The sequence below is a fragment of the Hakea prostrata genome, chromosome 2 (genome assembly GCF_041222555.1).
Source record: "Hakea prostrata isolate BN-2017 chromosome 2, UWA_Hpros_2, whole genome shotgun sequence".
Taxonomy (NCBI): Eukaryota; Viridiplantae; Streptophyta; class Magnoliopsida; order Proteales; family Proteaceae; genus Hakea; species Hakea prostrata.
The window spans coordinates 5,723,775-5,736,038 of record NC_142601.1 but is presented as its reverse complement, the minus strand read 5'-3'; the positions used below and the strand labels follow the sequence as shown (position 1 = coordinate 5,736,038).

Genomic DNA, 12,264 nt, shown 5'->3' with positions numbered 1-12,264 from the left:
AGTTAAAGGTGATATCTTTGAATTTTTATTTTTTTTAAACACTTCGATTTACCTAAGAATGAGAAAAATAAAATGGACTAATACCTCCCTGGCAATGGCACCAAAAACTTGTTTACAAAATAAAAGTAACCGCAAGCGCACAGTATGTGTAGCTAATGGGTCGATCGCAGGGAGATATGCCACTTTAGAATTTAACCTCTTAATGGTAACGCGAGAGTGCAATTATTCAAATTTTTTAACTAATTCATTAAACTAATTGAGCGGTCCTAATTCATACATCTAATGCGATCGAATTGAGACTAAAAATAAAACAAACATAACCTAACCATTCATCATCTACTAAATAAATAAATAAATGCATAAATAAAAGGCAGGAATAAAAAAAATGCAAGCAATAAATAAATAAATAAAAAGGAAGTAATCTGAGTGTCAGCTCTGGATCAAGGGAAGGGGAGTATAATTAGGATGACTTTGACCATGGACCCTTTGCCATAGCTTATAGTCCACCGATCAAGGGAATGGATATTAAAGAAGAAAAAAAAATGCAGAAAGTAAATAACAAAACAAAAAACAAAGCAATAAAAGGAAAAGGAAAATCTTAACCAAGAGAGGCACGACTGTAGGCATCTTTGATCAAGGACCCAGGGGAAAAGAAAACAATAAATAAATGCTTAAAAATAAATCCTAAGTCAAGAATATAGAGGGGTAGACAGAAAGGGAATGGGGGGGGGGGAGAGAGATTAATGACAAAGGCTACTTACTTGCAGCTTAGAATCTTAAATGACAAAAATAATCCTTAAACAATCAATTCGAATCTCAACCAATCCAAACAACCAGATCTTAAATGATCCAAATCTGCAATTACTAGACCTAGAGAAAACGAATCCTCTTGAAAATTGAAACTTGAAACTTGAAACTTGAAGCTTAAACTCGAAATTGAAATTGCATTGATCAAAAGAAAGGAAATAGACTTGCATAAAATAAACTAAACAACTTCAATATTCCTTGCATTGCATAGAACAAAATTGAACCTAAACATTTAATCTAAAACTAGAATCCCACAAAGCAATCAAAGAACTAGAGAAAACTTAAATAAACTAAAGAGAAAGAAAGTGTAAACCTAATTCTAAGAGGGGAGGGTATATTTATAGAAGCTGGTAATAATTTACAAATAAGGAAATAAATAATAATAATAATAATAAAGAAGAGTGAAATAAATAAATAAAACAAATAAAGAAGAACCTAATTTCGTTGGAAAACCTAAGGAATAGAGAGAGAGAGAGAGAGAGAGAGAGAGAATAAGAGAGAGAGAGAGAGAATAAGTGGAGAAAAAATAAATAAAAAAATATATGAGTTAGACGTGGAGAAGGAAGTGGAGAAAAAAGGAAAGAAAAAAAATTATATATTCTTAGAAAAGTAATTTGGCTAAATTAAGGAAGAAAAAAATATATAGTAAAGTGAAAGAAATAAAAAGTAGGGAGAGAGAAAAATAATTAAGGAAAAGAAATAAAATCTAATAAAATAAAATCTTCTAGAAAATCTATAGAAAAAATAGAAAATCCTAATCTTTAACTACTTGTGGCCCATACATTTTTCAATTACAATAAAGTAAAATAAAATAAAAATCCTAACTAATCTCAGCCGTAAATCAAAATTGGCTTCTTTATTTGTAAGATATTCTGGAATCGGCCCATAATCACATCTCTAGCTCGTCATGCTCCAAATCAAGCCCATTTTCGCATTTGAGAATTTGAACGAACCTCTTGACGTGTAAAATTGCATGTTTCATTCCCAAAAATTCAACTATTTGCTTAAATCTTGAAAAATCCTAAAATCTGCAAAAACAACATAAAACCCAAGGTAGCTCCATTCTAAGTGTGTAAAATGCATGCTTTATGCCCTAAGATTTCACACATAAATGTGCTCATCAAGGAGCAAGAAACCTTGCCCTCTAAAAAGAAATAAAATTACAACCAATGGATAGACATAACTAACACAGAATTATGTCCAAAATAGAAAGAAAAGAAATAGAAAGTAATAAAAACTCCCAACTCTTCAAGCTTGTGCACCAAGACTCTTACACCAAAAATAAAGACATGCAACTTGTGCTCCAACCGTTGCTGCCCCAAGGCTTGCGCACCAAGGCAATTCTTAACACTCTCCCTCAAGTTAAAGTATCAGAAAGCTTCAGCTTGGACAAATAAGAAAAAACATGAAAGGCAGCACTAGTGTATAGCAATAGCAGGTGCCAATAAACACTAAGAGAACTACACCTAAGGGATAATCAACATCATCTTAAAAAAAAAAAAACTTTGATTCTTCATGTCGACGAACCACCCAATAATGAACTATTAGAAAAATCCATTAAGTATAGCAGCATCAAAGGCACAATCCAAATAATTCCAGCAATAGGGAGGAATCCCACACTAACAAATTAGCATTGTAGCTCTAGTGTCCACACATAACCTCTTGCAAGAAAGCAAAGTAGTAGGCAAACGTATGGGTAGGTGAAAGGCAGTATTGGTTATTGCGGGCCAAATAGGTAAGATAGTATGGGTTACGACGGACCAAGTAGGTAGCTAAAGGTAGTATAGATTACTACAGACCAAGTAGGTAGGTAAAAGTAGTATAGGTTACTACAAACCCAGTAGGTAGGTATAGGTAATAATAGGTTACTACAAGCCAAGTAGTTAGGTGTTGCTGTAGAATACCATCTTAGGAGGACAAATGTCTTCACCAATAATATTCTTCAACAAATCCTGAGCAGATATAGAAAGAGTCTCCAATCTCCCTCTCACGTGTAGCATTACGCGTGGACAACTAATGACAACCAATATCCAATATAGGAAGATTCCAAGCAAGAATTTCCAATGTGCCCTTCTATGATAGATATAATCTTCATTCTTCTAGCAAGTTTATATCCAAGAAATAATTTCCAATGCTTTACTTCACTGTAGAAATAATCTCCAAGCAATTAGATCCCAAGAAACAATTTTCATGCCCCCTCATGGTAACAAATGTTGGATATGGTAAATACATAACGATGATTAATGATAATTAGTTGAATGGCAAGGATTTATAGTATAGATGTGTTGGAAGTATGACTGAGGTTTCCTAATTGGATTAAAATTACCCCATAAATCCCCTATTTTATATTTATTTTATTGTCTTATATTTTCTATATTGGTTTCCTAGTTGGTGTTAGATTGGTTTTCTAATAAGTCTAAGATTAGTTTATTTACTTTTTTTTTTTGTATTTCTTTTCCTGCTCAGAGTGGGATTTACTCAAATTGTAACTATAAATACCCCATTGGGGCCTATGAATGAAATTTCCCTCAAGTTTGCAGAGAATTTGGTCTTCTCAATATTTGAAGATTTTACCTTTTTCATTAAACTTTCTTCCTTGGAGACCTGAAGTTGCGGTAGATGTGAGGACGAAGCAAGTGAAAATTAACAGACATTTTATCAAATAAAAATTGAAAAGCGATCATTAATCGAAGTACAAAGATCAAGTTGCAGATATTTACCTAGATAAATGTTTCATCCTATTTTGACCAAGTTGAGTATGTGTGATATCCACCCCTCAACTTGAGGGGAAGTGTTGGAAGTATGACTGAGGTTTCCTAATTGGATTAGAATTCACCTTTAAATCCCCTATTTTAATTATATTTTATTATCTTATATTTTTTTATTAGTTTCCTATTTGGTGTTAGATTGGTTTCCTAATAAGTCTAAGATTAGTTTATCTATTTGTTTTTCATATTTCTTTTCCTACTCATAGTGGGATTTACTCAAATTGAAACTATAGATACCCCATTGGGGCCTATGAATGAATATACCTTATGAGTAATAATTTCTTCAAATTCCAACAAGATTGAATTTAATGTTGAGGTATGTAAAGTATAGACAAGGAAGAGAGGTATAGTCAGCCATAGATAATCAGAAACACTGATGTATTAAATCTGAAACAGTACCAAAGGTGGGTAGAAAAAACTGTGGCTGAAACATAACTGATACTGAATTTCCAAATATGATATTTCTGTTCTAGTAAAATTAGTAAAAAACCTCAAGCATTAAATCAAATCATAAAGAAGTTCAGACATTAGGAGGTATGATTCTAGCAAAACCAGATTGTAGAACTTGCTCAAATTTGAAGTGAATAATGATAGGCTGTAGATAAAACACTGCTGAAGGCTTCTCCAACATCTGGTGGTGCAATCAAAACATATGGTAGTAGTTCCCAAATTAGAAACTAGGATTCTGCAGGCCTAACTAGCCCCCTATTGGGGGCTCAAACTTGGACCTAATGGAGATCTAGTGGAGGTGAAAACTGGCTGGAAATTTGGTGTAAATCTGATGGGTAGAATGGATGATATGTTGATGCAATGGAATTAGAAAGTAAGATCTAGAAATAGAAGGTAATGTTCATAGAGAAATCCAGCCAATGAGATAAGTCAGGATGGGGTTCAAGTCTCCCATTAGATGTGTACACACATCTCGCGGAAAAAACAACTTCAATTGGTGAAGTGGTAGATGACTTGGTCTTCAAGAAAACTAGAGACTGCTGCCCAGAAAAATCATAGGCAAGCTATTCAATTAAATGCAAGAGTAGACGTGTTCTTCACGAGCTTCAAACTTCAGTATATTTAAGCCTTCATGACTTGTTTAGAAGAAGGCCCAGTTCATACTTATAACACAATCAACTAGGCACACAGTAACAGATAGGTAGTACACCTAGTTATTCTTCATATATGAACTAGGGTTTCACCACAAACAAGAAGACCTTGAAACGACTCTCAAATCGGCAGTGCTTTAAATTTCAGAACAGGACCGGTAGTCACTGCTCTTATACCATGTAGAAATCAATTGCTAAGAATCAAATCAGTCACTGTATTGAAGGAGAAAACAAGGGAGAAGAGAAAGAAGAAGAAGAAGAAGAAGAACCAGCAGCAGCAGCCTGGGATTCTGGATTCATTTCACAGAATCGCAGGCCTTGTTTAGTTATAGCCTTCAGATCTGAATTATATCCTTGAGGAGCAAGAAACCTTGCTCTCTAAGTAGAAAATACAATTACAACCAAAGGACAGACTTAACTAACACAGGATTCTGTTCAAAATAGAAAGAACAGAAATAGAAAGAAACTGAAAATAAAAAGTAATAGAAACTCCAACTCTTCAAGCTTGTGCACCAAGACTTCTACACCAAAAATAGAAACTAATGCAACTTGTGCTTCAAGGTTGCTGCTCCAAGGCTTGCACACCAATGCAATTCTCAACAATAGGGAAACATGGGAGTGGGGACCATGGCAATATAATGCCCAACCAAGTGCAAGCTTATCGAGAGTTCCTAAATAATACTTGCTGGCCCAGTCCTAAGATCTTGCAAACTAATGATAGAATTCAGCAAATAATAATGTGAAAGGACTCGAGAATTTAATGCAAATAAATCCGCTGCAAGAAGATAAAACAAGTTGGCTTAAGGTAGAAAATTGAATATTCTAAAAAGCAGCATGTGCAAGTTACCTTATCAAAACAGGTGCAGCGATAACTAAACAGATAAGTGAAGTACCTGCTGGTCCTGGACATGGCTGCAAAACAGCAGTTAGAAATTTTACAAAAAAAAAAAAAAAACAAAGGATAAGGTTTAAGAACTACAATAACCAGGGTGGGGTTTTGGCTGCGAAAATAAGAGAACCAGAAAATTAGAAAGATTTAAAATAAAAATAAAAATTACAGCTGGGTATTGCAGAAAAGAGGGAAAAAGAATTTAAGAAAGAGGCATCAGAGAGTTACCGTAAATGGCATAAAGAATGCAGGGGAAGGGCTCCTGCCAGGAAAAGGATAGGGAAAGGAAAAGAAAAGAAGAGGGAACAGCAGGGGCTGTTAACAGGGAGAAGAAAAGAAAAACAATAATGGCTGCGAGGGACTACTAGTCTACTACACAGAAAAGAAAGGAGAAAAGAAGGAAAGAAGAAAGGGAGGAAGTAATTAGTTGCCGGACAAAAGAGAGGAAGGGGGCAGGAGGCTGTTCATGCAGAAGGAAGAGAGAAAGGAGGCAGAAAAAGCTTACCAGAGAGAGAGAGAGGTGACACCAGGAGATAGAGGGTCTTGCACTGAAAAAAATTCTGATCTCCATAGTGGTTACATTATTTTTATAAGAAAAAAATTCAAAATTTAAAAACCTAAGATGATCTTCCTATTAATGTTCTAATACCAGAAAGATACGCTTAAGTGAAATAACTCATAGGCTGATTATGACCAATAGATTGACCAAAAGCCCATTTACATTAAATAACCCAAATGAACCAAATAAAACCCAATAACTCAGATAAAGCCCAACAAAGGAACAAACTAATCCAAGAAAAACAACTAAGCTGCACTGCCAGTGGTGCTCTTGTCAAATCAACAAACTCTGGCAATCCAATAGCCTCTAAACTCGTCATCCATCTATCTAGGTGCTAAAGTGGGCTGATCTCTATGCTGGCGCCACTGATAAACTCCAGACTGTCACTCCATAGGAATGATGTCCTCATCAGCATGATCTTTTAATTCGGAAAGGCTGCTTCTAGCTCAATCTCTAAGAATATGTTATTAGTGAATTTGAAAGGAAGCCAGTGTTAAATCCTATGAAGATTTATGGTGGGGGATATTCCCTTTATTAGATCAATTCTTCTTTATTATTCTGAAGGGATCACCCCATTGCTAAGTTTGTCTCTACAATTTTGGATGTGTGAGACCTTTACCAAGATTTTTATGTTATCCTCAAAGGACAAGGATGTCTATGTGTTGTATGCATAAACAAGGGGTGGATTTTCTTCCTAATCTTTAGTTCATCTGTGATGCCCTTCTCTTCCTAATGTCGCCCTTGTGCTTTTGAAGTCTTGTAGGCTCATAATCATAGTAAAGAGGTAGATCTTTAAGAAGTCTAATTTTTGTGGCATGTGTTGTTTTCTACTTTCTACATATTTCTGTAATATGCTTTGCAGCTGGGAGTCAGTTAAAACTCCTCGGGCTATTGAGCACAAATTGCTTATTTTTGCTTGACATCCTTTTGCTAATGTGGATTTAGTATTTGACCGTTTTCTAATATGGAAAAAACTCTTCCCAATGCAACTTGTAGGGCTAAGTGTGCGTGAGAAGAAAAGAAGAAAAAAAAAATATTTAGAGACTAAAGATGAATCATATACAAGCTAACATCCAATGGAGTTCTAGTTTGTCTTATTCTAGTGGATTGACTTGGTTAAGATGATCAACTCTGTTTTTCACATAGAGTTGTAGATTACTTAATTATCATAGAGGCGTGCTGCCAAATGCCAATTAGGAACAGATTACTTTTTTGGTATGAGGAGCAGGGGACCTTCAAGGGTTAGATGTTTTTATGGATAATTCACGCATGCTCTTGTAGGCTTTCCTATGACCTATCTATATTAGTGTTTTTCATGACACTAGATCTATCAACTTGCTTTTATATATCGGTCTAATCTTGACATATGGAAATTGAAAGGTGAGACTGATTCATCCATAATCACTGGGAAGTTCACCTCTGGGAAGGCAGGTTGCTGGACACTACTATACTATATTTAAGAAACCGCACATTGCTCTCACTTCATTTAAGTTATTGCATGCATGAGACACTTGGATCGCGCAACTTATTGCAGATGAGTTGGCTAGTCCAAGTATGATCGTGTATGCTACGTTTATGTACCAAAATGTCTCACTTTCTTTCTGCCCCGCCCTGTTTTTGCATGGTCTTAGCATTTCCTTTCTTTAATTTTTCAGATGGAAGAAAAGGAAGAAAGTGTCTGGGCCTCTGCTCTAAGTTGCTTGCTTTACTTTGTCTGTGATAGAGGCAAAATATGGAGGAAAAGATTAGGTCTTGACATAAGGGTGAGTAATTTGCATTCTTCATATTACAGGGTTTTCTTAAAATTCAAGCTTACTGTGAGACCTCCAGTAGCCTGCTCACAATTCAGTTTTCAAGTGCAAAGTTGGAAAATTTTAAACACATTGTAGTTGAAGGAATGCCTCTGATTAGAGAATACTTTGTTGGCAAAAAGCATAGGAGAGAAATTCTTCCTGGCTAAACCTTTATTTTAGAGGTGAGGATTCAACTAGCCTCAGTTGAATGGGATTTCCACCGGAGTGCTTTTCCCTGCATTGTTGTCGGTCTGATGGGGGTACAATTCTAGTTGATATGTTGGTTATATCTTATATTGTCAGTGTCAATTTTTTTATGCATATGAGTTCTCCATATCATATTTAATGCTTTATAAAATTATTTTCTGTTTGGGACGTGCAGTACTGAAACTAACGAAAACCATAGGGGGTAATGCCAATAAGGGCAAGTCATATGTTAGAGATAGCGATGTAGATTGAAAGGGTTCAGTTAGGGGCCAATTACATAGGATCTACACCATCTGCCATGAACAGGTACTCTGAATGGGCTAACATTGGGTGTGGGAGTTCATTTGAACCCTACGTGTAGACTTGTTAGAAATAAATAGTAATTGCAAGCACACAGTATCATGTAGCCAATAGGTCAATCTTAGGGAGATACACCACTTTATCTTACAGAGGTTTCAAACTAGTGGTTCCAAAACTAGTTAGAAGACCTTCCAAACATAGACATTATAAAATATGTTCACATGAACACGTGAATCTTACTTATGAACAAAGAGTTGAGCCCTATAAACTAGTGGTTTCATAGTTGTCTTGTGAACTTGTGTGATGCACAATATGTCATAGTTGGAAAAGTAATAGTACTCACAGGTGTATTAAAAGTGAAGATGGTAAAGTACTAGTACGTGATGAGGACATCAAGAAGAGATGGGAAACTATTTCTCTAGCCTACTAAACAAAGATACTTCAGATTTTTGTTGTTCTGATGAGTGCACCATTAACCATGGCATCATTTTCGAACATATATACAGAAAATTTTGATGTTCGAAATAAAAAAAGCTCTAAAGAGGATGAAAGTAAGCAAGGCACAAAGTCTGATGAAATCCCAATAAAAGGGATGAGCTTAAGCTAGCCCAAGTTGTTTATTTAGATTATAAGCACAAGGAAAATCCAAGATAAATGGAGGAGAAGTATCAGGGTTCCAATTTATAAAAACTAAAGAAGATATTCAAGTCTATATGACTATAGAGGTATCAAACTAATAAGTCATGCTATGAAACTATGGGAGAGAGTAATTGAAACCCATTTAGGACAAGTAACCACTATTATGGAGAACCAATTTGGCTTTATGCCGGGTAGATCTACAATGGAAGCTGTACACGTTATTAGGAGACTTATGGAAAGGTTTAGACAGTGTAGGAAAGATCTGTATGTGGTCTTTATTGACCTAGAAAAAGCTTATCATAGAGTCCCTAGAGCATTCATTTGGCAAGTACCAAAGAAAAAAAAATGTTTCAAGCAAATAGGTGAACATAGTTAAGGATATGTATGATAGTTCAGTGACAAGTCTAAGAATGGGGGGGGGGAGGTGTTGAATTCCCAATTACAATTGGGCTACATCAAGGATCAGCTTTAACCCTATATTTATTTACATTATAGTGGATGAATTAACCAAAGACACTCATGATGAGGTTCCTTTGTGTGTTCTTTTTTTGTTGATTATATTGTTTTGATAGATGAGACACAAGTAGGGATGAATGCCAAGTTAGAATCACAAATAGCAACTTTGGATTCAAAGGACTTTAAACTAAGTAAAATGAAGACAGAATATCTATTTTGTAACTTTGGTCATGATCAGACGGGTGATGAGGTGGTGAAACTTGATGAGGAGATTACACAAAGTAATTATGTTAGGTGCCTTGGCTCAATCATAAATAAAAAAGGTGATATGGATGGAGGATGATGTTTCCCAAATAATTGAAATAGGGATGAAGTGGAGGGGTGTGTCCAAGGTTTTGCGTGATCGACATGTTCCTTTAAACCTTAAAGGAAAATTCTATAGGACCATCGTATGACCAACTATGAGTATGGTGCAGAGTGTCAAGCCATTAAGAAGCATCATATAGATAAACTCAGTGTAGCAGAAATGAGGATGCTAAGATGGATGAGGGGCAAAACTAGGAAGGATAAAGAATATCATATTAGAGGTGGTATGGAGTAGCTCCAAGAAGTGATAAGCTACAAGAAAGTCGTTTTAGGTGGCGTGGCCGTGCTCAGTAAAGGCATATAATTGCGCATGGGCGAATAAACAATTTAATCCCAATTAAAGGAATTAGAAAAGCTAGGGGCAAACCCAAATAACCTTAAAAAAAAGTGGTGAGAAAGGATATCCATAGCTTAAGCCTTGTATCTAGTATGGCCTTAAATAAAGCTGGTTGGAAGCCTAGAATCCATGTGGCCAACCCCATTTAGTTGGGACAAGGCTTCTTCTTCTTCTTGTATTCTTGCACTTTAATTGGCAATCAAACCCTGGTAGCTTTGGGTTTACTAAGCTTCCTAGGTGCTATCTGGCTAGGATAAACCTACTTAGGCGCTATCTGACTGCGATGACCGGCCTAGACGATCCTTGCATTTGGGTCTGGTTCCCTCCTATGTCCTGAATGCTCTATTTGAGCCATAATCTTCAACAATTTCATATTCCAATAACTATTTGCTTAATAAATTTGTGTTGGAAAATGCCAAGTCAGCATTTGCCACATTAGTCTCCAATCAGTTTTGATGATGACAAACACTCTACTAATGTTTCTATGTAGATATGTTTTTGTCCAGCTCATCACTGCAGAGAATCTCGATGTAAATATCCGGTTCAAAGAAATTTCCGGAGAGTCAAGCTCAAGATCAAACCATCTTAGACAAAGAACCAAAGTCAAGAGGAGAGCATCAAGCTCACTGATCAAAATCAAGTCAAAGACCAAGTCAAAGATCAAAACTTAGGCTAAATCAGGGCTTAGGACACCTTTGCATACACACACATGTAAATGCATCCATAATATGTAATACATGTTACTAGAGTGACCTAGGACATGTTAGTAAGGTGTACAACGCTTAGGACTGTCAAAACGATCCAAAAATCCAAGCCATATCCCAGCCCAAAGTTGTTTAGAAAAACAGAGCCCAGACGGATGTCCGTCTGAGCAAACGGATGTCCGTCTGTTTTCATAACTCTGTTTCTCAGAAACAACAGAAGGTCAGACGGAATTTCCGTCTGGCAGACGGATGCCCGTCTGAGCCAGTCCAGGCCAGACGGATGACCGTCTGAGCAGACGGACGTTCGTCTGTTTTCATAACTCTGTTTCTCAGAAACAACAAAAGGCCAGACGAAATTTCCGTCTGGCAGACGGATGCCTGTCTGAGCCAATCCAGGCTAGACGGATGACCGTCTGGCCCAGATTTGACTATAACGGCTAGTTTAAAGAGAATATCTTCTACAGCTGTCTGTAACGAATACCTTTGAGACGGACGTCCGTCTGGAACAAAATCTCGCAAAGATTTTATATCCCTTGGGGAAATGGGGAAAGCAGTAACTTGGGGTCTATAAAAGCCCAACCATCCCCATTTGAGAATCATCCTTCTCCCCCATCTAGCACATATTCACTCACAAGTGAAAAAGCAAAGTTTTGGTGTTTTTAGCATTATTGCTGTCCTCCCAACTCCGGTTAACTTTGAGGGATATTCCAAAGTTGAAGCTTTCACTGAAGCAAAGTCTGGAGTTATTGAAACCGCTGAAGTATATTGATTCTTGGTTCATTCATTACATCACTTGCACTCAAAGGGTAAAGGGTTACTCTCTTTTGATAGGTAATATCTAATACTTTTCGTATTGTGAATTGGTTATTTTAATTCTAGTCTAGGTTGATTAGAATTCATTGTATTGGATACTCTTGTCCGTAAACGAAGATTGTATTGGATACTCTTGTCCGTGAACGAAGATTGTAAATGGTACTCTTGCCCCGAAACGAAGATTGTAAGGGTTTGTTTCTCTACCCACTGTATTGAAAGAGATCCGTTAGTGGAAATACTCTATTGAGACTAAGAGAGGAGTGGACGTAGACTCGTAGAGTCGAACCACTATAAATTATGTGTTTGTGATTGCTGTTTTTCATTAGATTTTATCTTGAACTGTCAATTCATTTTGAAATTGCAACTAAACCAGAAAATTGGTATAAACCACTAGGTACAACCTAATCACCCCCCCTCTAGGTTGCACCAACAATTGGTATCAGAGCGGGAGCTCAAATCGAGATTAAAATCAATCTCAAAAAGAGTAAAAGGTCATGGCATCATTGTCTAACCAATTCTCCTCAAG

At 36.4% G+C, this 12,264-nt stretch overlaps 1 protein-coding gene across 1 annotated transcript in view; it reads left to right on the top strand.

Moving 5' to 3' along the window:
• LOC149023465 (uncharacterized) overlaps positions 1-12,264 on the top strand; it is a 123,353-nt gene that overhangs the window by 85,718 nt on the left and 25,371 nt on the right. The window contains exon 9 of the mRNA XM_089144000.1: positions 7,779-7,886. Coding sequence (XP_089000126.1) covers positions 7,779-7,886 — 108 coding nt within the window. The remainder of the gene's footprint in view (positions 1-7,778; positions 7,887-12,264) is intronic.